The 25297-nt window shown below is 39.7% G+C and overlaps 1 protein-coding gene across 1 annotated transcript in view; it reads right to left on the bottom strand.

Moving 5' to 3' along the window:
• The window catches only part of LOC111147458 (meiotic double-stranded break formation protein 4), a 192218-nt gene that overhangs the window by 162894 nt on the left and 4027 nt on the right, over positions 1-25297 (bottom strand). Inside the window, exon 2 of the mRNA XM_022503469.1 lies at positions 271-806. Within this exon, the coding sequence (XP_022359177.1) occupies positions 271-806 (536 nt within the window). The remainder of the gene's footprint in view (positions 1-270; positions 807-25297) is intronic.

Genomic DNA, 25297 nt, shown 5'->3' with positions numbered 1-25297 from the left:
AACAATAAAAAGCAGGACAATAACAAGGCAAAGCAGAGAAGTACAAGCTGGAAGCACAGGTAGCTGTGTAGAGACCAGCGAGTTCTATAATGATCAGAGTCCAGAGGAGGGGACATGACAATGTGTGATAGCCCAGATGGCTCCAAAAGGAGGTTTAACTGGAGGCTCTGAACCAGGAGTCTAAGGCATATCAATCAACATTATCCAAACAGAAGGTTCACCAAAACCACTGATGTATTATTTCATGAACAGAAGAGATTTAATACTTACCCGATTTATATGGTTGCTCCTTAAAATAACCTGTAATAGGGTTTTCTCAAATTCTTCCAACTTCTTGGAACACTTTTTAAGAATATGATTAGATAAGTTATTATCACTGATCAGTCCAGCTAAAGTATTAACAGCTTCTTCCCAAAAGCTTGAAGAAGGAAATTTGGGATTACGGTAAAAAGTGATCAGGCCGTCCAACAACTGAAAAACAGAGTCAGATACTGTGGAAAAGTCATTTTCAAAGTGGCTTAAGTCTGTTTTCAGACTCCCTGATTCTGTCAAGTTCTTCAGTTCAAGTAGATGTTGCAAGAAATGCATGTGAGAAGACAGAGGATTTTCCACAGTGGCACAGTGTTTTTTCACAATGGGCAGTGGTAGAAAGGATGTGGGGCTGCAGCTCTCCACAAAATGCTGGGCCATCTCTGAAGGTTCACTTCTCTGCTCATTGGATAACTCACACCCAGAATCTTCCAGCAGACTTAATGTATTTTCAGAACTTCCAGGTTCCTGAGCCTGCAACTGGGAAGATGGGTCTCCTGAAACAGAAAGGAATAGGTGTTATCTTCCTGTAGCTAACATTTTTTCATATAAAAACTAGACAGGGGCACCTGGGTGGCTCACTCGGATAAGCAGCCAACTCTTGATTTCAGCTCAGGTCATGATCTCAGGATTATGAGATCAAGCCCTGTGTTGGGAGCCACACTGAGCATGCAGCCTTCTTAGGATTCTTTCTCTCCGTCTCCCTCTGCCCCTCCCACCCTGCTCACGCTCATTCTCCCTCTCTCTCAAAAAATAAAAAAAAAAAAAACAAAAACAACTAGACAGATTTTTCTAACTTAAAATACTAAATGAAGCATGCAAAAACATACTAAACATTTAAAAATGAGTAGTGTAAAAAATCAAAAAGAAATTGCTTAAGCTGACTATCTCTGGTAGAAAGCAAAGTTGACTCCCCCATGTATTTTCAGGTCACTTATCTCTCATTCAGCTCTGTGTCAAGCTTGAAAGATAGAGAAGAAACCACAAGATATTTTATATCTTAGTATATTGATACTCCTCAGGGTCACGCTTTGATCTTCTGTTCTGAGAAGTATCAATATTTGAGGGCTGAGTAGAGGGGGAAAAATTGATTAAGGAGACAGAGAAGAAATAAAGAGGTACAAAAGGAATAAAAGTGACTGTATTATGAAAGTCAAGGAAAAAGTTTCAAGGAGATTTTCACACAATAGAGAAATCCATAAAATAAAAAGCTGAGAAAAATATGTTGGCATTACTCATTAGAAAATCACCAGTGACTGTATCCACAGAAGCTTTGCTCAGTCAGGGTTTGGCCGGGGGGGTGTGGGGGGGAGACAGAGGCCAGAGTGCAATGGGAGTGACTGGGCAGAAAGTCAAAAAGGCCTGGCTGAGGCTTCTGAGGAGTTGGATCGGGAGAGTATAAAATGGGAGAGTAATTGCAGGCAAATGTGGCATGTCAAATTGGGAGAAATTTGAGCAATTATAGACTAGGAAGAAAAAAATAACACAGAAGCAAAAGTTGGAGAAATGAGAAAAAATGTAAAAAGCTCTGGAGAAGGCAGGGGGAGACTGGGACGAGGACCCCAGTGGATGGGTTGTGCTTAGTGATACAGAAGTAATTTGTTTCCTTTGAGGCTGAAGGAAAGAGAACGAGAATGTATGGGGTGTCAAAAAAAGAAAAAGAGAAAAAAAGAAAAAAAAATACCCTTAGCATATAGGAAATTAAAAGAGATCTCACCTTATAGTCATTTTTTAAAGTTAGAGATGGGGGGTACTGGTTGACCAGGGCATGGGAAGAATGAAGAAAGGAACATCTTACATTTAGAAATCTAATTTATTGCTCTTTTGTCGCTCTATACAAATTGAAGGCAATGATGAGGCAAAATGAGAAGATCAGACTTTAATTTAGAGTTCATTCAATTAAGAAGTATCTGCCATAACCACTAGAAATGGGCAATTATGTGCTTGCTAATTATCACAACAGTATCTGTACTCCATGTTAAGGGGATAACACAGTAAGTTCAAAAACGTGGTGGTAACCCAAACGGTGAACTATCCGCAAAGCTTTTAACCATATGGCCATTTCTACACTAAACAAGGCACACAGCCTGCTCATTTTAAGCCAACAATTTCTTTTTCTTATGAGCAAGAATAAATGTTTGAAATGACTTCTCACTCTTCACAAAAGGAAAGGGTGGGGAATTATGGTAATTATTGAGGTAGATTATGTTTTTCTTTCATGGAATTCCAAATGGTTCTTCACTAAGAAAGTGAACACAAGTTTCAATATTTCATGAACCACCTCAACTTCCCATCAAGGTAAGCTGAACTTCATGGGTGATGATTTCAGGGAAGACATAAAATGAATTCTACAAACAACTGGGAAGCAAAAAGCTGTTTTCTTGTTTCTGCTTTTCACCGCTCACTGATGTACCTTCTGGCAAGTCACAACCACTCCATCTCATCTCCTTCATGTGCTGATTGGTACCTATTTGCAGGGAGTAGTTCTACCCATGCATGTGCTCTGGGCATAGGAATACACAAACTAACCATCATTCTTTCTGGATGCTTCATTTCTGCACCCGCAGAAAAGACTGATGAGGGCATATGTTGGAGACCCCAATGTGGGAAACCACACACAGAGAGGAATGTCCTTTCAGTGCCCTAAAGGAGTGCATAAATTCTACCAGCGAGAACCACAGTGAGCTTTTATGCAACATGGCTTCAACATTAAAGGCACTTTGTCAAAATGAATAGAACGATCTTATATTCACATTTCACTTTACAAAGCAGTTTCATCAAATAATTCAGTTGTTGTTCCCAACAACCCTTGAACATGCATTATTATTATTATTCTTAATTTACCGATAAGGAAATGCAGGCTCCACTTGATTAAGAGGTCTAAGAAAAGCCACAGAGGGAAAAGCAAAACCAATTACTCAGTTCCAAGTCCAATCATCTTCTAACCACAGCAAAGAGACTTGTATGTTCCTCTGCCAGCTTCTGTACATACCCCTCTGCCTCTTTAAATGAGTCTTATAGAACTCATTCTACTGAGAGTCTACTCATTTGCCTGAAAGACCTTTTCTCAAAATAAACCTCGAAGCTTGACTAATAAAGCATCATACCCAAAGGAGAGAAGAGAAAATGAAGCCATGCTACTGCAACTTTCTGTAATTCCTGTTTTTCCAGGAGGGATGAAGGTGAAGCAGAAGTCAAATGACACTTCTCTCTTAATTTGTTTTTAGGCTGAAGGGATTGAGGACTGTAATTTCTCTCTAAGTCATTTGATAGGATCTAACCAACACATTTGTCCTTAGATGTAAAGAGACAGTGAAGTAAATATACACACATCCTGATCAAGCAGAGTCCAGCACATTTTAAGTGCTCAGAGATAATAGCTATTGTTATTAAATGATAAAAGATACTAAGAATCTAAATTATGCTAAAGTATGACATCACATATAATGCATAAAATAAGATACCAGTTAGGACTACATATCCTGTCCAAAATATTCTATAGTCCCTCTCATACCCTGGATCTCATAGTTTTCAGTTCCATTTTACTAAGCCCTTGTCTCTTTCATCTTCTTTCAGTTGTTAAATTCCATCTCCATCCCACTTATCATTTAAGAGTGGATCTCAAGCATGCTTAACAAAATAGAGCTGTGCCCACCTACTACACATCCTACCCTAGAAAGGCCCACCCCTGAATCAAATGTATTTTCTGCTGCCCCCCCAATTTTCACATCCACATCAAAACTTAATGCCTTTTGTCATCTATTTCTACAATCTTTACATTACTTATATAAGTAGACCTAGAGAACCAACTGTCTAAAAGGCATCTTTTTCTGTACACCTGGAAAATCCCATGAACTTTCTGTTTATAAAGTGTACAAATCATCTACATTCACTGCACACATAAACATACAATTCTTGTTTGTACTGCATACCACCAACTTAGCCCATAGCAAGACTATTCTCAAGTCACCGGGCCAGAGGGCGGGATCACCTTGGCAACTTACTTTCACCTTCCACATACAGCAAAACACCATGTTATGCTGATTCCACCTTCCAGACCTGCATTAGTCAGGACTCTCCAGAGAAATGGAACCACTAAGATTTATAGACAAGCGAGTGGGCGAAAAGAGTTTTACCCTAAGGCAATGGCTCATGTAATTATGGAGGCTGAGAAATCCCAAGGTCTGCAGTCAGCCAGCTGGAGACCTAGGAGAGCAATGGTGTTATATAGTTCCAGTGCAACTACAAAGGCCTACAAAGGAAAGCTGACAGTGTAAGTTCCAGTCTGAAAGCCAGCAGGCTGGAGCCCCAAGAAGAGCCAATGTTTCAGGTCGAGTTCAAAGGCAGGAAAAGACCAATGCCCCAGCTCAAAGGCAGTCAGGAAAAAGGAATTCACTCTTCACTCTTACTCAGCCTTTTTGTTCTCTTGAGTTCAACTGATTGGATGAAGTCCATCCACACTAGGGTAGGTGGTCTGCTTTACTCAGTCTACTCAAATGTTAATCTTGTCCAAAACACTGTTACAGACAAATCTACAGTAACGCATGACCAAATATCTGGGCACTAGGTGACAAAGTCAAGTTGATACATAAAATCAACCATCATTTCACATATGAACCTGTCCTTCCCTAGTCCCCTACCCCTGCTCTAGTTCACACCATCATCATCTCTTACACTGATGACTATAATCCCCTTGTCCAACTGATCTACCTGCTTTTGGTTCTGTCCTCTTCTAGGCCACATTCTGAACTGACCTGACAGTCCCCCTGCTGAAATACTAGTTTGATCACAGGGTTACAATCCTTAAAACCTTCCAATGGCTTCCTTTACTGGCTAAGAGTCTTCCAAGATCTTTAGCTTGGCCCACAGAGTCTTTCATTGTGTGGCCCTTGCTTATTTCTCCAGCCATGCCTCCATCCTCACTCTTACTTATGTATAAGTAATATTAAACCCTTACAGTTTACCAAAACACACCATGCTGATTCATACAACTATGGATTTCCACAAGTTATTCCCACTATGTGGTTTGTTCTTACGCTATAACCCAGAGATGGACTGATGCCTCAAACCCTGATTCAAATCCTCTGTGAAACCTTCCCTGCTCTGCCCCAGAACAGAGGAAACCATGCCCCATCAGGGCTAACATGTACCTTACACATACTTCTATTACCGCTCTCATCAACATGTTCTGAGTGTATGAGTGACTCCCTCTTGGAAGGGGGAGATTCTTGAGGACAGACACAGAGTTTACTAATCTGGGAATTTCTGTTTTCTGATGTGCGCTTCCTACATAGTTGGTGGTGTGAATACTTGTTGAATATACGTATTAACAAAGACTGAAATCAAATTGCATTTCTTCAAATGCACCGAAATATCATCATGGGCATATATACTGGTCACTACCAACTATGATTTGTTAGTAGTAATGGTCACTCACATGTACTGATGAATTAAGCTATTTAAAAGTAGTGTTTTCGCCACCTGGTGGTCAAACAGAAATTGCTCTTTTGAAGTACCCCACAATTCTGAAATGACAGTGTTTCACTTTAATACAATTGTCTTCTGCCTCTGGAAGGATATGTTTTGGCACATTGCAAAGCATACTTGAGAAATGCTGACAAAGAAAAGCTTACAGTTTTGTTTAACCCCACTGTAGTAGCTGGCATCCTAATTCTAGTTTTGAATACACCAAGAGAGAAAGCAATGTCAAATGCATGAAATCATAAGCTAATGGAATGATTCGTCTTAGCAGAATTGTATTCACTGCATTAGGTTCACAAAACAAAACAGTGCATTTGGTGTCAGCATGGTCCAGGACCACTTGATGGTGCAATTCCTCCCATGCTCAGTGCTCAGACCCTGACTTTCCTGCTTGTCCCCATCTCTCTCATCTCGGAGTTTGCCAATTTAAACCTTCCTCATTGGCTGTCTTTTCCTGTTCCAACTTCCCGGATGTCCTCAGCTTTCCTACAGCCTCAAAGAACTCTGTTAGGCAAATGATTCTCCAAGTTCTATGTCCCATCCTACCTCTTCTCCCAAGCTCAAGTCCTAGCTCTTGGCATTTTAAACCACACAAGTCCAAAAGAAACAGCATCCTTCACTTGCACTTGGTCCAATTCCCCAATAACACTGCTATCATTCTCTGTTTCCAACATCTGAAACCTAAGGGCCAACTCTGACTTCTTCCTTGATACCCATATACACTCCACTGACAAATAATGTTGATCCTGCCTCACCGTTCTGTTCCTTAGATTCACTAAGTTTGTTCCCATTTAGGACCATTCCCTCTGCCTGGGATGCTCCCTTCACCCTCAACCCCAATTTTCTCAAGGCTGTCTCCTCATTATCACTCAAATGTCTATTAAAATATCACTTCTTCAAAGAGACCTTATGTGACCACCCAGTCTAAAGAAGCCACCAGATCGTTCTCGGTCACGACTTCCTATTTTCATTCTCTAAATCTCACTTGTCACTACCTGATTATTTTCTGCCAGTATGATCTGTCTCACCCACAAAATATATACTCCATGATAGTCTTGGACTGCTGGTTTACCACCACAGCTCAGAGCCTGAAATATTGAGTGGGAGAGCTCAAGAGAAATTAAATCAATCAATAAAAACCTTTCTTATATCATCTTTTTCCCATGCCAAAATAATTATACATAAGATATGGGCAATGACCAGGCTGTTCCTGTCTCTAGCTCCTCCCTCTTCCAAACAGCCCTAAACACGATGCCTAGTTACTGTGCCCAAATAATCTAAGCCTCAGATTACCTAAAGGAACCACTTTCAGAAAGCATATTGTTTGGCACACACGTAGCACTAGTTTTCCTTCTATTTCCTTCTATTTTCTTGCTGGAAAATCTCCAAAGGCTCCTTGCTGCCGACAGAATAAAGCATGTTTTCCACTGGCTGTCACACCTCTTCTTAATAGGCTCCAACCTAGTTTTTCATCTTATTTTCCAGAACACCTCCTCATGCTCTGTATGCCACAGTCAAATTAGATCATTTGCCACCAGATTCCTGTGCCTGTGCTTTACACTGTTCCCTCTTGCCTGAAATACCCCTAGTATCCATAGCTTTCTAAATCCTACCCATCCTGTAAACTCAGCACCAATCTTCAAAAAGAATTTTAAAAGTTCTATTCTCTAAAGCAAAATAATCACTCTCTCCTCTAAACATCAGTATCTTCCTCTAGACCATAGTTTCATAGTCTCTGATATAATTAGTGATGTGATCTTGCTCCCAAAAGATTGTGTGATCCTATGGACATCTCTCTTTACATTCTTCACATTGTTTGTACTGAACAGCTATTGAATAAAAAGGGGCTGAATAAATGAACAACAGAATCTCTCTAACGGAAAAGAGTTTCTGGACAAAATTAGAAGCTGGTGAGAAAAAGCAATTTCTTAGTCATCTGGGGGCAAAGATATCCAGTATAGGTAAAAAGCATAGACCTGATTTCATTTCCTAACAAACAGGAAATACCATGTTGAGAGATAGTGAGCACATATATTACAGCCCTACAGAATAACAACAAACCCATGAACATACAACCCTCCACCAAGTGAACCAATGAGTCCACCTGAATAACTGCATCAGTGTGTGGATGTTATGAACGCTATGCAGAATTGGTAAAAATGATACAATCATGGACGTCAGCAACACACCACATTCACTGGCCTCCCAATGCTGTGAATGGCCGGTGACACAGCTCTCCACAATCTAGCCCCAGCTAGCTTTCCTGCTGAGATCATACACATCTCCAATCTCTCCTTGACCAAATCTCTTTCCAAGAGAATTTACCTGAATTTGTTTTCCACCAAGCCCTTGATGCCACTGTTTTGACTTCATCTCTTGACCAGTGTTCCAACAGCTCATATCTGTACTGTTAAGATGTTACCTTCAAGCCACCTTTGTCCCCCAAGCCCACCCTGTTGGACATCTGAGGTTGGCATTCATTTCCACTGATGTGTCCACTTCACTCTCTTTATCAAAAATCAGAAGCACTGAGATCTTCTACCCAGTGCAGTTTTTCCCAACCTATATCACCATAAGGGGAACATATTAAAATTAAGTATTCATAGGTACAATTAATCAGTATTTCCAGGAAAGGGCTCCAGGAACTTTTTTTTTTTAAATAAACATCTCAGGGGAGTCTCATAATTAAATCTCAAAAGCACTACTTTGCACTACTCCCAAACTTATGCACTCAGCCTGCTTCGTGTGTTTCTTGCTGGGCTATAGGTCTTCTACCTACAAAACCGTACAGTAGTGGTTTTCAACCTTACCTACACATTTAAGTGACTTTGGAACATTTCAAAATTCCAGTGTCAGACCACACTCCATGCTAAGTGCCATGCCAGAATCTCAGGGGTAGAACCCAGATATCAGTATTTTTTAGAGATCCCCAGGTGATTCTAGTGCAAGAATCACTACCTTAGATTAATTTATAGTTACTATGCTTTCTTTGGATAGCACAAAAATGGAGTGTGGTCCATTCATGCCATTCCCAATCCCATCTTCAAATCTCCCAGAAATATCTATTTCCTCTTTATCTGTTTATGTTGAATTCACATTTAATCTTTCAGAGTTCAGCTGCAATTCTACTCCCTTGTCAGGGTCATCTTTGCCACTCTATTTTCTATTTTACCAAAGTAGAGCCTTATATATTCTAGCTGTCTCTTGCCACCTTATCTAAGTCAGCATCACGTCCCTGATGGACCATAGCCTTGGACTCCTACCCAGCAGTCTGCTTCTCCTCCCACTTACATTTTCCACACAGCAACCACAGCAAAAAGTTCAAAGCTCCCGCTTCACGCTCACCAAAGGATTTCCACTGTGCTGCCAGTCCTACCCACTGGAACAAGCCCTGCATCGCCTGCACTCCTGGCCTCTCTCGGGTCTCATCTCACTCCCTCTGCTCTGTGTCTGCTCACTGAGCATGCAAGCTAGTTCTTGCCTCAGGGGCCACTTGGATGACCCTGTTCAAACACCTCCCTCTCACTGAGGTCAGTCTGACCACCCAGTCTGTTAGTAGCTCTGCCCCATCCACAGTCACTCCATCGCTTCAACCTTATTTATTTTTTTCACAGCTTTTAACTCTCTCAGAATTTTTCCTAATTAACAGTTTGCTTGCTATTTGTCTGTCTCCTCCATGGGAGTATTAATTCTATTTCTTCTTCTTTCCCTCCCCCGCACCACAACCTCCAGAAATCAGTTTTTGTTGAAGAAATGAATCAACTAATGAATGAATGATTATGAATAAATATAACCCCAGATGAAACTAGATCATATGTAGTGTCCTCCTATGTGTCCATCTCAGGAGATCTTGCCTCTCTAACCAAATAATAAACTCAAAAGATATAGCAAGAAAACTTCTTCTTTCCAACCTTGGAAGTTGAGCACAGTACTAAGCAAATATCATACATGTAAGTACTTACTTGTTAATTATTTGGGCTATTTTAGAAGATCCTCAATATACTGAAAAAGATAAGTTGGTTTTTTAAACTGACTTTCAGCTACCTGTAATTTTCCAACCCATGAACATCTACATCTAATTATAATGTTTACTATATCACACCTGAACAAGCATAAGAAGTCTCTCATTTTAATTCACCTTCCAAATTTTTCATGTTTCAATTCCATTCTCTAAATTACACCCATCTTATAAAGTACCATGCAACTTGAAAACCTATGTTTGCAGGCATGGCCCGTACATGACCACTGACCTGCCTGATATGGATTCAAGCACATTTTTCTCTAATTGATGAGCATTTGTTCAGATCAAGCAGAGAGAGATCTCAACCAGATAACTGCTACAGGGATGGTCTAAGCATCAGCTGCATCTCTGGAAGTAAGTCCTCCCTCTGACTTGAACATTTTTTAAAGCCTGCCTTGTATAGGCTTATGGTTATGGGTTCTGGTTTCAAGATTTTATTATTATATTGAAACCAGTCCATGAAATCTAGGCTTTATTAAAAAGCTGTCAAATAGTGGGGCACTTGGGTGGCTCAGTCAGTTGAGTCTGACTCTTGGTTTTGGCTCAGGTTATGATCTTATGCGTCTTGAGATTGAGCCCAGTGTTGGGCTCTGTGCTCAGCAGGGAGTCCACCCTTGGATTTTCTCTCTGCCCCTCCCCGCCCCGGTGCATGCATATGCTCTCTCAAACAAATAAATCTTAAAAAAAAAAAAAAAAACCTATCAAATAGTTACTATTTACAACTAAAACCAATATTTCCTCTAAAACTTCATTGACAATCACAGACACTAAGGAAATTGCTTTCTATGAAATAAGAAAACACAAAATTAAGACAATCACTGTTATTTTCCTAGTATCATTGAAATTACTATTTTATTTATACCCATGCAGGGCAATACCACCTTCTAATAGCACATTCTTATTTATTTCAGAATCATTAACACTTCATTCTGTTCCCAGGTAAATGCTAAACATATATCTTCAAATAACTTAGGCTTCCCCAAGTCTTAGGATACACAAAACATTCATGTAATCCCTTTTAATCTTCAATTTTGGTGACTAAAGATAATGTTTCTCCCAAATGTTGAATATTATAATACAAGCCATAATACACACCCATCATCCTTTCAAAGGATGTCTTTCAAAGCCTTGATGTCTACCTCCCCAGGGAGCTAACAATCCCCATCAAGTCTGTTGACCCAGGTGAGGAGACCCTGCTCCATGACCCTCACTGACCCTTGCAAGGATCAGAAATTACCACTCCTTTTCATACAGAGATGTCACTCCAAGAGGAATCTGATAATGGATCTTGCAAGTACCAAAAAGAAATTATAAAATGTTGGTTCATGAAATTTGGTTCCCAAATTGCAAAATACTTTTTGACCTCATAATCAGCCATTTCTGCTAAATGAATTTTATAAAAGCATTACAAGAAAAGCATCATGAAGGCTCAGAGATGAAAAGATTATTTCATTGTAGAATCACATAAATGACCTTTTTCTTTAAAAACTCACAAAACCTGAGAATTCTGATAATACCCTTAGACTGACAGTCCAGAAATAGAGAAAGACTATAATTGACCAATTTTGAGTCTAGGACTCAGGTGCCTTTCATTTCACCATGGAATACAACATTTGATAGATGACATAATAGCTCATCATATGCCTTATGTATATGAACTAATTACAGGCTTGTTATGAAGACCAAGAATCATTCACATGTGACATTCTGGAAACATAGGCATTTCCACAGCTGACCTCCTTTTCTGAAGTAGTCTGTCTGTCTGCCAGTAAAGCCGCAAATGACAACATTGTAAGAACACATGGATGTGGCCAACAGTCGTATATTTAATACCGCAGAGTGTGTTCTCTAACATAAGGAGACAAAGTAAAAATATTCTTAATTCTGAAAAAGAGGCACAGTCAGAGACAGCTTGGTAGTCAATTATTATACTTGCAATTACGATTAAAATACAGTCTTGTGAGTAGTAAAAAGGAGAGCTCAAAGTCAATTTTTTGCAGACATCTTATTGCTAGCCAAGCAGAACTCATTTCCACTGATTTTTACTATTGTGATAATCCTGAAAATTAGGTCCATTCTCAGGGGTTCTGGTTTTCATAACTTTGTGAGGCCAAGTTATAAAGCAGTACAGCATAGCTTTAGGATTATGGTTCATTCATCCATCACTCATTGTAAAAATCAGTGGCCTAGGAAATTAAATAAACTTGACCAAAAGAACAACATAATCTCCACATTAAAAATGAAATTAAGACATGTTTTTCAGGGAGAAAATAAAACAAACTTAATATATTCTGCCTTGTCAAAATAGACGATTTCACAAAACAGATACATTCAGCACTACAACATAAAGGCATTGGAATAAGGGCTGGGAGGACCCAGATGGTAAGTAAGAACATATGGATATGGCCGAAAGTCATATACCTAGTTGGCAGGCCTCCTACCTTCAAAGAACTAAGAAAAAGGCAGGCCAACAACTAACTCTACTACACGGCAAAAGGCTTTAGTATTAAGGAGAGATACTGAGGTACCGGTGATCTGGTGAGGAACACAGAGGAGTTAATTCAAACTGGGGACAAGCCAGAAAAATTTCGTACAGTACAAGTGTCAATGGGATCACAGGTGCATGAACAAGGACACAGAAGCAGGGGCCCGAGCAATAGCTCAGGAAAGTACAGCTAGAGCAGAGGGAAAGCAGAGGTGTAGGAGAGTAGGGGACAAGGCTGACAAAAGATTTTGGGTTTGCCATGGGAAAGAATTTGAATGTAACCTGCACCAAGACAACGGAAAATTATCACTGCTTAAAACATGATCTTAACTATATCTTAAGAAAAACTGGAGAGGCAAAACAACAACACAACAACAACAACAAAGGTGACAGATAACCTAACCCAGAGAAAGCTCTTGAAACAGTCAAGGAGTGATGATGTTTTCCTCACGAGAAATTGTAGGGTCCATGTGGAAGGAGAACACTGAAAATTACATGATGGAGAAATCAAAACAGGACAGAAATCAGATGAGAACTTTTTGTAACAATACAGAGAATGAAAATCAAGTTCTATTAATTTATCTCTCTAAATAATTAAATAGGATAGCAGCTGAATTCATACAAAATTTTCTAAGCAGTTTACTCCTACAAGAAATCAGACTGCCAGGCCTGAGAATCTTCCACTTCTGCTACTGGCCTAGAACTGAAAATGAGTTTACTACTGGGAAGAAAAACTCTCGCACACCCTTAAACCTCTTTTCTTTTCTTTCCCACTGGTATAATCTGCTAAACCAGACAGATCCAGGTCTTTGCAAGACAGAAACAGAATTAAACAATAAAATCCTCATGTCAAAAAAAAAAAAAAAATTGGGTTTCTCTGTTGCTAAGCAATCAATGACAATTCCCATCAGACTATCAAGGCCAAGAAGGAAGGAAACTGGTATTTATTTTTTGTCCATGTGTCAGGGAGCTCAGTGCCAAACAGTCCCCATTAACCTCGATTGCTTGTCATTGTTCTTCTCATCATCATCTTCATTTTACCTCTGCCTTAAAGAACTTAGCCAATGTTGGTAGAGTTGAGATTCAACCAAGATTCATCTAACTCCAACCTTTTGCTCCTCCCAATGAGCAATCTACCTCCTGAATCTGTCTTTAGCAACCTTTCCCATCATCAATAATACCTCCTCTCCCTTTGGTGGATCTTTCTTCCCTCATGTATGAATGCGCATTCTTAAATTAATCATTGAGCATCTCCTGTGTGTTTGACCTTGATGAGGATCAGCCATTAGTGCATTAAATTGTTTTATATTAAGCAGGGGGCTCTGGGCATTGCCCTTCCCTCATGTAAAGGTGTGTCAGCATGAAAAAGTTTTCAACATCACTCAGCATCAGGGAAATACAAATCAAAGCCACAGTGAGATACCACCTCACACCAGTCAGAATGGCTAAAATTAACAAGTCGGGAAATGACAGGTGTTGGTGAGGATGCAGAGAAAGGAGCATTTCTGTTGGCAGAAATGCAAGCTGGAGTAGCCACTCTGCAAAACAGTAAGGAAGTTCCTCAAAAAGTTAAAAATAGAGCTACCCAATGACACAGCAATTGCATTACTGCATATTTTTCCCAAAGATACAAATGTAGTGATCCAAAGGGGCCTGTGCACCTGAATGTTTAGAGCAGCAATGTCCACAATAGTCAAACTATGGAAAGAGCCTAGATGTCCATCAACAGATGAATGGATAAAGAAGATGTGATGTATATATACAAAGGAATATTATGCAGCCATTAAAAATGAAATCTTGCCATTTGCAACAACATGGATGGAACTAGAGGGTATTATGCTAAGCAAAATAAGTCAATCAGAAAAAGACAATTATCATATGATGTCATGTGATATGATTCCTCCTTATGAGGAATTTGAGAAACAAGACAGGAAAGGGAGGGAAAAATTAAACAAGATGAAACCAGAGAGGGAGATAAACCATAAGAGACTCTTTTTTTTTTCCTAAAGATTTTATTTATTTATTTATTTGTCAGAGAGAGAGAACACAAGCAGGCAGAGCTGCAGGCAGAGCTGCAGGCAGAGGCAGAGAGAGAAGCAGACTCCTCACTGAGCAAGGAGACCCATGCGGGACTTGATTCCAGGACCCTGGGATCACGACCTGAGCCGAAGGCAACGGCCTAACCCACTGAGCCACCCAGGCGCCCCATAAGAGATTCTTAATCTCACATAACAAACTTAGAGTTGCTGGAGGAGAGGGCGTGGGAGGGATGGGGTGGTTGGGTGATGGACATTAGGAAGGGTATGTGCTATGGTGAGTGCTGTGAATTGTGTAAAACTGATGAATCAGAGACCTGTACCCCTAAAACAAATAATACATTATATGTTAATAAAAAATAAATAAAAATAAAGGCATATCAGAATGGATGTTACCATCACATCATTTCTATTTACTTCCAAGATGCCTTCTGGTAAACCAGTAATTCCATGATATTCATTCCATAAAAACTGAGTGTCTGCTAATTTCTAATAAATGTAGAAAATTTTAAGTAGTTGGATAAAGTATTTACTACAGGACTATCTAAAAGATATTTTCTTAATTATTTAATAGCTAAGAATTCTTGGTAAAGTTGTTAACAGTATTAAAATCAGAATCATAAATTCCGACCACATTGCCACAAGGTTTATGGTATAACAAACTAAGGGGTGTGTGTGTGTGTGTGTGTGTGTGTGTGTGTGTGTGTGTGTGTATAACTAAGTGCCCTCTTAATTAAATATTTACTTACAAATCATACAGTAGAAAAAACCTCTGCATTGACAGATATAGGTTTCTCAGGAATGTCTCAAAGTATTGCCAATAAGATTTCATAGCCAACTTACATGGGAAGTCACCTATTACACGTGATTTGACAGAAGAAATGATACTTGCCCTTTTCTCTAGAGGCTTTTTGACTCATCATTGGCTGTTCAGTATTACTACTAACTCAAGGACCCTGAACACTACAGAAATTATGGCAATTACATAAAGAGATCCGTTTTAAAGTGTATAACTGCTCAATAAGCTACCTACTATACATAATCAATAATACTGAAGGAAGCACAGAAATACAACTATCCCCTAATTTTTAAATGCATATGCCTTATGATATTGCTTTCACAGGATAAAAGAAGCTATCCATTACTATTTAACCTTACAGAAGAAAAAGAAAGTAGATTGGAATAAATGCCAGTCTTCAGTTTATAACTCCTCACTATTCACACAGAAGAGCTTAAGATCCCCCACTAAGGGCCCAACTCCAAACCTATCCATGCCACTCGCACACGCAAACGTGTACAAAGACAACTGAATGGTCTTTCTCCCAGCTGCCCACAGACCTGCCATCCCCTCTCCCCAGTTGCCTCCGTGTTCTCAAATCACATTAAAGGACATTAAAGGACATTAGTCAGATGTTTCCCCACTAAGAGCCAACACCAATGTCTTCTACTCTTTCTAATAAAGAACTGCAGCACACTACAGAGAAAACCCTAGTAAAATAAGGAATTTAGAACTAGGTGAGATCAACAAAGGAAACTGATAATAAGAGCATTTGAATTAAATACAGAATATGAATGCTTGCCTTAAACCAGTGGTTTTCAATCTTGGCCATACTTTAGAATACCTAGAGATTGTCAAAGAATACAGATGCTTCAGTCCAGCCCCCAGAGATTCTGATATAAATAGCCTGTGGGGCAACCTGAGCATCAGGATTTTTTAAGAGCCCCCCCCCCCAGGTGATTCTAATGCACGGGCAGGGTTCAGGGCCACAGCCTGGAACTGCTAGCCTTATATCTACCAACAAAAAGGAGGAAAAGCCTTTCAGAAAGACACTTTAAAAACAAAAATAAAATTTTCGGGGCACCTGGGTGGCTCAGTGGGTTAAAGCCTCTGCTTTCAGCTCAGGTCATGGTCCCAGGGTCCTGGGATCGAGAGCCTCTCATTGGGCTCTCTGCTCAGCAGGGAGCCTGCTTCCCTCTCTCTCCGCCTGCCTCTCTGCCTACTTGTGATCTCTGTCTGTCAAATAAATAAAATCTTTAAAAAAATTAAAATTAAAAAATAATAAAATTTTAAATTTAAAGTTGCAAATCTGATTAATTGTATACTCTTCTATTTCACACCGACCTATAGGTACCAAAGGCCTAGATTCATATGACATTTGCTTTTAAAAAGGTAAGTGAGTGGCTGAGTTTGTTATCACTGAGCTCACCATCACAAATGCCTGTGCACAGACAAGGCACTTCTTTAAAGAAAAATTTCAGAGAACTGGAAAAGTACAGCTCACTGAGGCATACAGTTCTCCAGGCCCAGCTCCCGCTGTACTGCTTGCTCCACCAGACATCAGAGAGCTGTAGAGCCACACAAAGCAGCCCACCAGCACGGACTTGGCCTACTTTGGACTGACTCCTGCTTGGAAATTACAGATATGATGAGATGCCTTGCGGTTCACAGGATAAAAAATAATCAGATGAGGATAAACACTTCATAAAATACATGGGTGGAAAAAACTTCGGAGTCATTAAAGGCACAATTATTAGCAAAATTAGGTATTAAAGTATGAGAATTACCATCTATTTTGTATGACCTGGGTTGAAGAATACGGTCATTTTTTCAAAAATATTATTTTATAGAAAGAATGGACAAATGACACTGAATTCCAGGGAGATAGGAATCTGTTATTAGAGTAACAATGGGAGGGAGGATAAATTCTACATATTCTGCTCTATCGATGAATTAGAAAAATTTCAAATACAATTAATAAGTACATAGAAAGACCAGAAGCATTGTTCAAATTTTTTATCAATTACTTCTTCACCACGTGGTTATTTGTCAAACGGATATAAATGTTGACATTTTGTATGTCTTACATTGAATTTTACATAGAAAAGCCTACTTTACCTCATGAAAATTATTTCTGCTACAAATATTTATAAGCCTCATCAGAAGTGATAATTCAAATATCAAGCCCAGAAACATCTTTGAAAAACTACTGTGTGAGAGATCTTGCTGAATCAAGCACCAAGGGAGGGCACAAAAGTAATGTAGACTTTGTTCTTCATGTGACTTATTAATTAAAAGAGTAATGAGGAATTTTTATAGCTAGGCTTGTGCAAGCATTAAGAACCCACTTTCTCTGGACGAAATCTTTCCCTTGTTTATTTCAAAGCATAAAACTTGGCAGACATGGTCTGAATGTATTAAAGACACACAGGCAATATTTCTCTCTGACTCCAAGAGAAACAGGAGAGATGGAAATTTTAAAAAATTTATCACACGCTTATTACAGAATAATGGGTGATGTGAAACAACAGATTCACGGAAGGCTGAGAACAGCTCACAACCTGTGGTCCCCTCCCCGCACACATACCCTACAGCTGAGCACTCTCTGATGCATTTCCTCAAATTCACTCTAAGAGGTCCTTACAAGCAACTTAAATTGTAAAATTCACATAAATGATGTTTCCAAAACAGGAGACTTTGCGTGAAAAGACCACCATTACCCTGCAGTATAAGAAGAGAAATGCTGCCCCTCCTTGTAAGGAGTGCTACTACACAAATCACGCAGGAGGCAAGGGGGTCCCCATGCAGGGCCCCTCCCCTACAGATACTCACTCCCCAGCACTGCACCTTGCTGATGGTTTTCTGCTGCTTTCACGGAGACATTTGCTTTATCTTCACATTCAATTTAGGAATTCATTCAAATTCATTGTGTACTGAAGTTATAGCTATTTAGTTCTCAGTAGGGCCCAGAACATAATGCAAGTATGTGTGTTCCAGGAGCATGATACAAAACTTTATTTATGAATAAATGTATTTTGTCTTATCGCCTGCAACATGCTAGCATTCATTTCCAGCAATATATTTCTTTTTAGCTATGTTACATTACGTACCTTTTAAGGATTGGTAAAATAGTCTAGTTTAATCACAACTGAAGGTTTTCTACTGATTTTTAGGATACAGTATCTTGCATTTCTGATCCCCAACTTTACCCTTACAAGATGTCTTTGAAATTACTTAAAATAGGTATTTAAAAGGATGTTTCCCCTGAAAAAAAGGGAAGGAGCTGTCTTCTACAACTGCACATCTTCTACACTAGGAAATATGTATTCAGACTCCTTAATGACAGAACTTATCAGTGCTTCTTAGGAAGGGATGTGGGAAGTAAGGATGGAGGGAGGGAGAGAGGGGAAGGCGGATAAGAGGGATGAGAGAAGTTCTAGAACAGAAATCTACAGTACCCACTCCTCGGATTCCTATATTTATATATACACTTCATTGAACAGTATGAAACATAGTAGTTAGGGTGATGTTAATGTTACTAGTGTTTGTTCATTTTTGCTCATTTCTATCTGCCTCAGCTCTCTCAGGCTCTAAATGAACACTTTCTCAATTCTTTGGTGACAAGGTTACATATTATTGATTGGGATTATGAAATCTTTCAGAGGCTGGCCTACAAATCCCTCTTGATTTGTCACTCAGATGGCTGGGGCAGGGGATGAACAGGTCTCTACTGACCCCTTTTCTGGAGAAGTCTTACTATGTTCCCTGAATATATGTTTCACTTTTATTTGTTTAAACCAGCGGTTCTCAAACTTCAGTTTTCATTGGAATCACCTGGAGGGTTTGTTAAGTCACAAGCTGCTGGGCTTTAACCCCAGAGTTTCTGATTATGTAAGGAACAGTTGGGCTCAGAGAATCTGGATTTTTAACAAGGTCTCTCCTGATGCTCATGTAGCTGGTCTGGGAACCACACTTTGAGAACCACTGGTTTAAGAAAGCCCCTTAAAGTACTAGACAGGCACTGTTCTAGGATTTTACAAGAACTTCACTCCATGTACTACCCTGTTAACTTCTGGCAAGTTAGTTAACTCTGCTTTCCTCATTTCTTTTTCTACAACCAAGGCAGGAGATGGGGATGACTTAGACAAGAGTTACAGCAGCAGGCAAAGAAATGCAAGAATGAAAATCCAAAAGCAGTTTGAAACAACAACAATAACAAAACAATAGGACAGGGTTAAGAAGGGACACTGGAGGTGGAAAAAGGAACAAAAATGAACTTTAAAGGACAGCTGTCAGGAATGAACTCAGCAAAAATACAAATAAAGGGCCACCTACTCCTACCTTCAAAAGAGTCTCAGAAGAAGAAATGTCAGCCCCTGCTTGAGGTCCAGGGCCAGGCTAACCACTCCTGCTCTGTATTTCTTTTGGGTTTCAGGCCCCAAGCCCCTGTGATTTCTTTATTATCCTCTTCTGTTCAAAGCTTTCACTTTCCTCTCTCTGCTAATTTCTTCCTACTCAAGTATCAGTGTGCTGTCATCTTGTCTATCTTTACAACAAAAAAAACCTTTCTCTCCACCTTGCCCCCTCTCCAACTACCAACCTATCTCTTCTCCTTCCCTTCACAAACTCCACCCCCAAAATAGTCCACAGTCCTTTGCTACTTAAACTGTGGTCCTCAGACCAGTCCTATCAGCATTACCTGGGAGCTTACCCGAACTGCAGGATCTCCAGCCTACTCCCATTTACCCTATTTGCCTGATTTCCCTCTTGCTTTGTTAATGGAATAGATATTACTCCAATAATTTTCCCTGTCTAAACTACAGTCCATAGCTATCTAACTGGATTTTACTCACTCCACATTGAATTAATTTATTAAAAAATAAAAAATTTTTTTTCAAGATGTCTAGGACCCAAATACCAAATTCAAAATTGTCAATGGTACCTTCAGATTTCTAAAAGAATCTAAAAAATCAAATACAGACAAACAGCAGGGCATTTAAAAATGCAGTCAAAACCTGCAAAAAATAAATATAATCCTAAGTATAAGTACCAGATTAAACTTTACTACAGGTTAAACTATTAAAAAAAAAATTACATTGAGAAAAGAGCCTGGAGTTCAAAGAAAGGTACTTTGAATAATTTTAGCTCTTTTCCATAGGTGAGAATCCAAAATCCTCACTCCTCATTTCTTCACTTATTCTAGTCTGATCAAACTACTATATGAATAGATGGCTCGCTCAAAGGTAGGCACCCTCATACTCCTCCTACTTTAGTAAGTGTCTCCTTCCCTAGGATGCTTTGGTCTTGCCTCCTGACCCTCTTCCCACCACTGGAGAGGTTTTGTAGAACCCCAGAAATGACAGATCAGCCAAGCCACCTTGTTCCAGGTATTCACATTCACATAAACCATGTCTAAACTTATTCATTCAACAAATATCCCCAAGCACCCCGCCACCGCATGCCAGGCACTGTGCTAATCCCAGAAATAGAGCAGTGATGAGAAAAAGCACACTCCTTCAAGCATGGAGTTTAGGTCCTACAGGGAAGACAGCCTGCTTAAACAATTATAACTTGGCTCACAAATGCTGTGAAAAGTACAGAATAGTATGGTTCCCCAGCAGGAGAATCTAATCTAGTCTAAGGAGGCAGTCAGCAAAGGCAGAAAGGGTATTAAAACTGTATCAGAAAAAAAAAAAAAAAAGAATAGTGTGCAACCAGACAAAAAAAGATTGGGAGAATATATCCTACAGAGAAAAACATCAGGTTTAAAAGCTTCGAGCTGAGAGATAACAAGTTGAATTCGAGTAAGTGAAAGACATTTCATGTGTTGCAGTGCAGAATGTGGAGGACAGAGTGACGACAGGATGGGCTAGAGAAGGAAGTAAGTGCCAAACGGAGGAGAAGCCTGTAGCTTATTTTAAGGGTTGTGTATTTATCCTGCAGTAAATGAGAAGACTTGAATCTGAGCTGTAGCCTAGATTTGAGAGTGGCAAGGCTGCAACCGTAAACATGGAGTCTAATTGAGATAAATCAGGCCAAGAGGGCCAAGGAAGTGGCGCTGGAAGGGAGGGAAGTGGAAAGAATGCAGAGATGCACAGAAAGTAGAAGCACCCTAATTAGGGGACTGCCTAGACATTCAAGATACCTCCTGGGAACCCAGCTCAGGTGAAAAAGACAGTTGCATCACACAGTGAGACTCAGAGCCCGGCACCGGGAAGAGGAGTGGCAGGGCTGACGGTGTCCATCTGGATCATCACACACTGTGGGACGCTCGGCTGCTCTCACCTGAGCCCAGCCTCTGAAGCGCCTGGCCTCTTCCTGGCCCAGGACGGCACCCGCACGTGTTCAGCCCTTCCTACTCCATCTCACCCACCATTCCTAGAGAGCCAGCTCTTCTTACAGCTGACGTGTTTATATTTCTAAACAGGCGCCTTGTCACTAGCAAATCCATTTAAGATTTGGAGCATTTTTAGCCTTAACTTTAAATTCTTTGTATGTTGACGGTCTCTATTATCAAGAGATTAATTCAATTTTTATATAATGAGTAAAGCATCTCTAATGTGTAATTATCAATGTATTTTAAATTATTTTGGAGCCTTTCATTAGAACCCATATTAAATTAACGGCACATCTACTGATGTTTATGTACATTACACATGTATGTTTTAAATCAACTGCAATTTTAAGGAAATATACATTATAAAAGCTTATGTCAACACTAAGAAGGGCAATGCTTATATATTCATTTTCCATGCCCTTTCAGCACCTGTGGAACAGTGAAGGCCCCAACATACAAATGCTGAGCTCCAAAGCCGTGACTATAGGTCAGTTATTTGTGATGTCTCCTCAGTCTGTGGTTTGGGGCAGGGTAGGATGGGACAGAGGCTGAGTGGGCCTGGGCCGGAAAAGCCGCAGTCACAAGACAAAGACAGCCTCCACGCTGGGTCTGGCAAGGTGCACACGGGCAACCAGGCTATCCAGCCCCTTTCTGACCTCCATCAACACTGATCTAGCTAAGAGCCTTTTCCTGAATCCAAACTGGGGCAGGCACGGGAGTGCTGAGGATTTGATCCTCAGAGTATAAAACAGTAAAGGAGACAACAGGCAAAGAGGTGGGTAAACTAAAACCTTGACAGCTGGTGTGGAGGGAAGCTCCTAAAGCCATCAGGTGGGTCAGCTGTTTCCCAGGACCTAAAACACAGAAGAGTTAAATCCAATTCTGAAAACGAGTGTGCTGGTGGGCATGCCACCACCACCCACCCCCAAGCACTCTACACATTAGCTCTGTATTCAACGGACATTTACTAAATAAACATGGAAATCAATGAACTGTTTTGGTGTGATTTTCTCTCACTTCCTTTTCACTCTAGCCAGTTGCTCATCCAACAGCCTCACTTTCATTTATGAAGACACTGAATACGTAAAATTGTAGGGGGAAAAGCAGGCACCCAACACTTCATCTAACTACTTCCCTCCTGGGAATGCCAGATTGCTGTATAATTGTAATTCTCCAGATTCCCCTTGCCCACCCCACTTTCTCGTGTGCTCTCTCACTCATACCCACACACTCACATACTCACATACACTCACTCGTTTTAATCCTAAATCTGCTCATTGAAATTCTGTGCCATTATTCCCACTAACAAAGCCCTGCTCCTGTCACCATGTCCCCTTCAATCCCTAGTCAACATTTAAGAACAGCCACGGACACCTTCCAGGCCAGTCTCTAGGCTCTGAGTCTCACTCACCAACCTACACAGACAGAGATGAACTTCTTGCCAACATCATGGGGCCATCCTTAATAGGAAGCTGTTCTAGACTAAACATAGTTTTTCTCATTCATTTCTCCCCTATAGATCAAGAAGATTCCTGATATAAGGAAAGAAAAAGTAGTGTTGTTCTAAATTATTTGAGTAATTTAGAACAAAAAATGTTAATTCGAATGTAATTCAAATAATGTCATTTGAATAATTTAGAAAAAGAAATGTTATATGTTTTTATATGTTTAATAATGTTTAGAATAATTTCTAAATTATTTGAATAATTTAGAACAGCACTACTTTTTCTTTCTTTTCCTTTTTCTTTCCTTTCCTGAATAATTTCTTTCCTATTCCTGAAAAATTTAGAACAAGAAATGTTATATAATGTTTATATATACAATGTTTAATAATATTTAGAATTTCTAAATTATTTGAATAATTTAGAACAGTACTACTTTTTCTTTCTTTTCCTTTTTCTTTCCTTTCCTTACTTTTCCTTTCTATCCTTCCCCACTCTATAAATTAGGATGTGCTCAGATACATCCTATAGAACAGATACATCCTATAGAACAGGCCCCAACATACAAATGCTGAGCTCCAAAGCTGTGACTATAGGTCAGTTATTTGTGGACAGATGGACAACGATGGCTTAAACCCTTGCTTGTGTTTTTAAACATTCCTTGTCTTTTTAAACATTCCTAATAAAGCTGTGATTGCTCAGCAATGGCAAGGTTCTTTTCCTCCAACTATTTCACGGTCCTTCCCGTGCTGGCATTAATTTTTCAATATTGCTTCACAGTTGCAAATTGGCTACCACAGATCCAGGCATTGTATCTTCAATCAGCAGTGCTGCATGCTGGAAACAAGTGGCTGAGGTTTAAAAAAAAAGAAAAAGAAAAAGAAATTTAATTGCTTTCTTTCATGAGCTTCAATCTCTTTATACAGAGAGGCAAATCTTTATCAAAAGCTCCGAAGACTGCTTTTTTACCGTTCATTGGCCCCTGCCCAACCTTAGGACAATATGGGCAAAACAAATCTAAACCTTTCATGGATTAACCCACTGGGAATAAGCCTATCTCTGCCAAAACAAAATTAGAGTGCTTTAGAGAGGAAGTAGAAAGTGCTTTAGAAAGGAAGCTAGATATTGAGTAGACACCTAACCATGCCTACCAGCCATTACCCAGACGGACTTGGAGAAATGGGTCACTGGCTTCTCTGATCCTTCCCCCGCTTCCTTCCTCCCACTACCAAGGAGCATTTAAGTAAAATTGTAATGTGGCATAATTCTAAGAGCAAGTTCTATTTATCCCTTCTGTATACAGTCTATTCTTTTAATAAATATAATAAAGAAGTATCTATCTCTCTCTAAGAAGATGTAGAAAAATAAATCAGAATAAAGAAATAGCTGAGTTACTGAAATGCTGTATAAACTCCATCATGCTTTTTTATTTGTTTACTTTGCCATTTCAGCTCTGCTTTATTGAATTCTGGGTTACTCAGTTGCTCAGTGGATAGTTGATGCTGTAAATTAAGTTCCCCAGCCTCTCAATCTGTCAAAAAGCATTCCTTTCAACATTTACTGAGGGCCTGCTGTCTCTATCCACTTGAGAACAGTTGCATATGTAAAGCAAACTTGAAAATTCCAGACAAAAATATTTAATCATATAAACACATCTATAATATAGTTTTGATTCTCAGGTATGGAGTTCTCTCAGAGTAAGCTGTGTCAGTCTTTTAAATTAGACATATTTAAATAACGGCTGTTTTCCTTCTTTATTTCCCTATCAATCTAATATCCCCCTTTTGTTGGGCTCTATTCTTTCTCCTTTAAGAGAGAGACTCTGTTGGGGCACCTGGGTGGCTCAGTGGGTTAAGCCTCTGCCTTCAGCTCTGGTCGTGGTCTCAGGGTCCTGGGATGGAGCTCTACATTGAGCTCTCTGCTCAGCAGGGAGCCTACTTCCCTCTCTCTCTCTGCCTGCCTCTCTGCCTACTTGTGATCTCTCTCTGTGTCAAATAAATAAATAAAATCTTAAAAAAAAAAAGTGACTCTGTTTATCTGAATCTTTCTGTTTATTCCTCATTTTTCAAGTTAATCTAACAGATGGAGAGACAAGTTAGTTACAAACATCTGTGTAGAAACATTTTACCTATAGCTCCTGCTGTGAGTAAAATGGGTTTTAATTGTAGGGTTATTGAAATTTTCCCTCACAGCCGTTGTAAGTGCAAGTTTTTGGTGTGAGAACAAGTTCTCACCTAGGCTCTCGCTGTCAGGCACATTCATGTTCTGAACCAGTCACCCACACCACTAGAGCAGTGGAATAAACAGACATTTGACAGTAAACAACAGTTCTGATATCACAGATGTTTGTAAGAGTCTGTTTAAGATTACCGGAAATTTTTATGTGTGTGGCATTATATTAATCATAT

The sequence above is a fragment of the Enhydra lutris genome, unplaced genomic scaffold (genome assembly GCF_002288905.1).
Source record: "Enhydra lutris kenyoni isolate GAN:26980312 unplaced genomic scaffold, ASM228890v2 scaffoldscaffold17, whole genome shotgun sequence".
NCBI classification, from domain to species: domain Eukaryota; kingdom Metazoa; phylum Chordata; class Mammalia; order Carnivora; family Mustelidae; genus Enhydra; species Enhydra lutris.
This window is presented reverse-complemented; position numbering and strand designations above follow the sequence as displayed.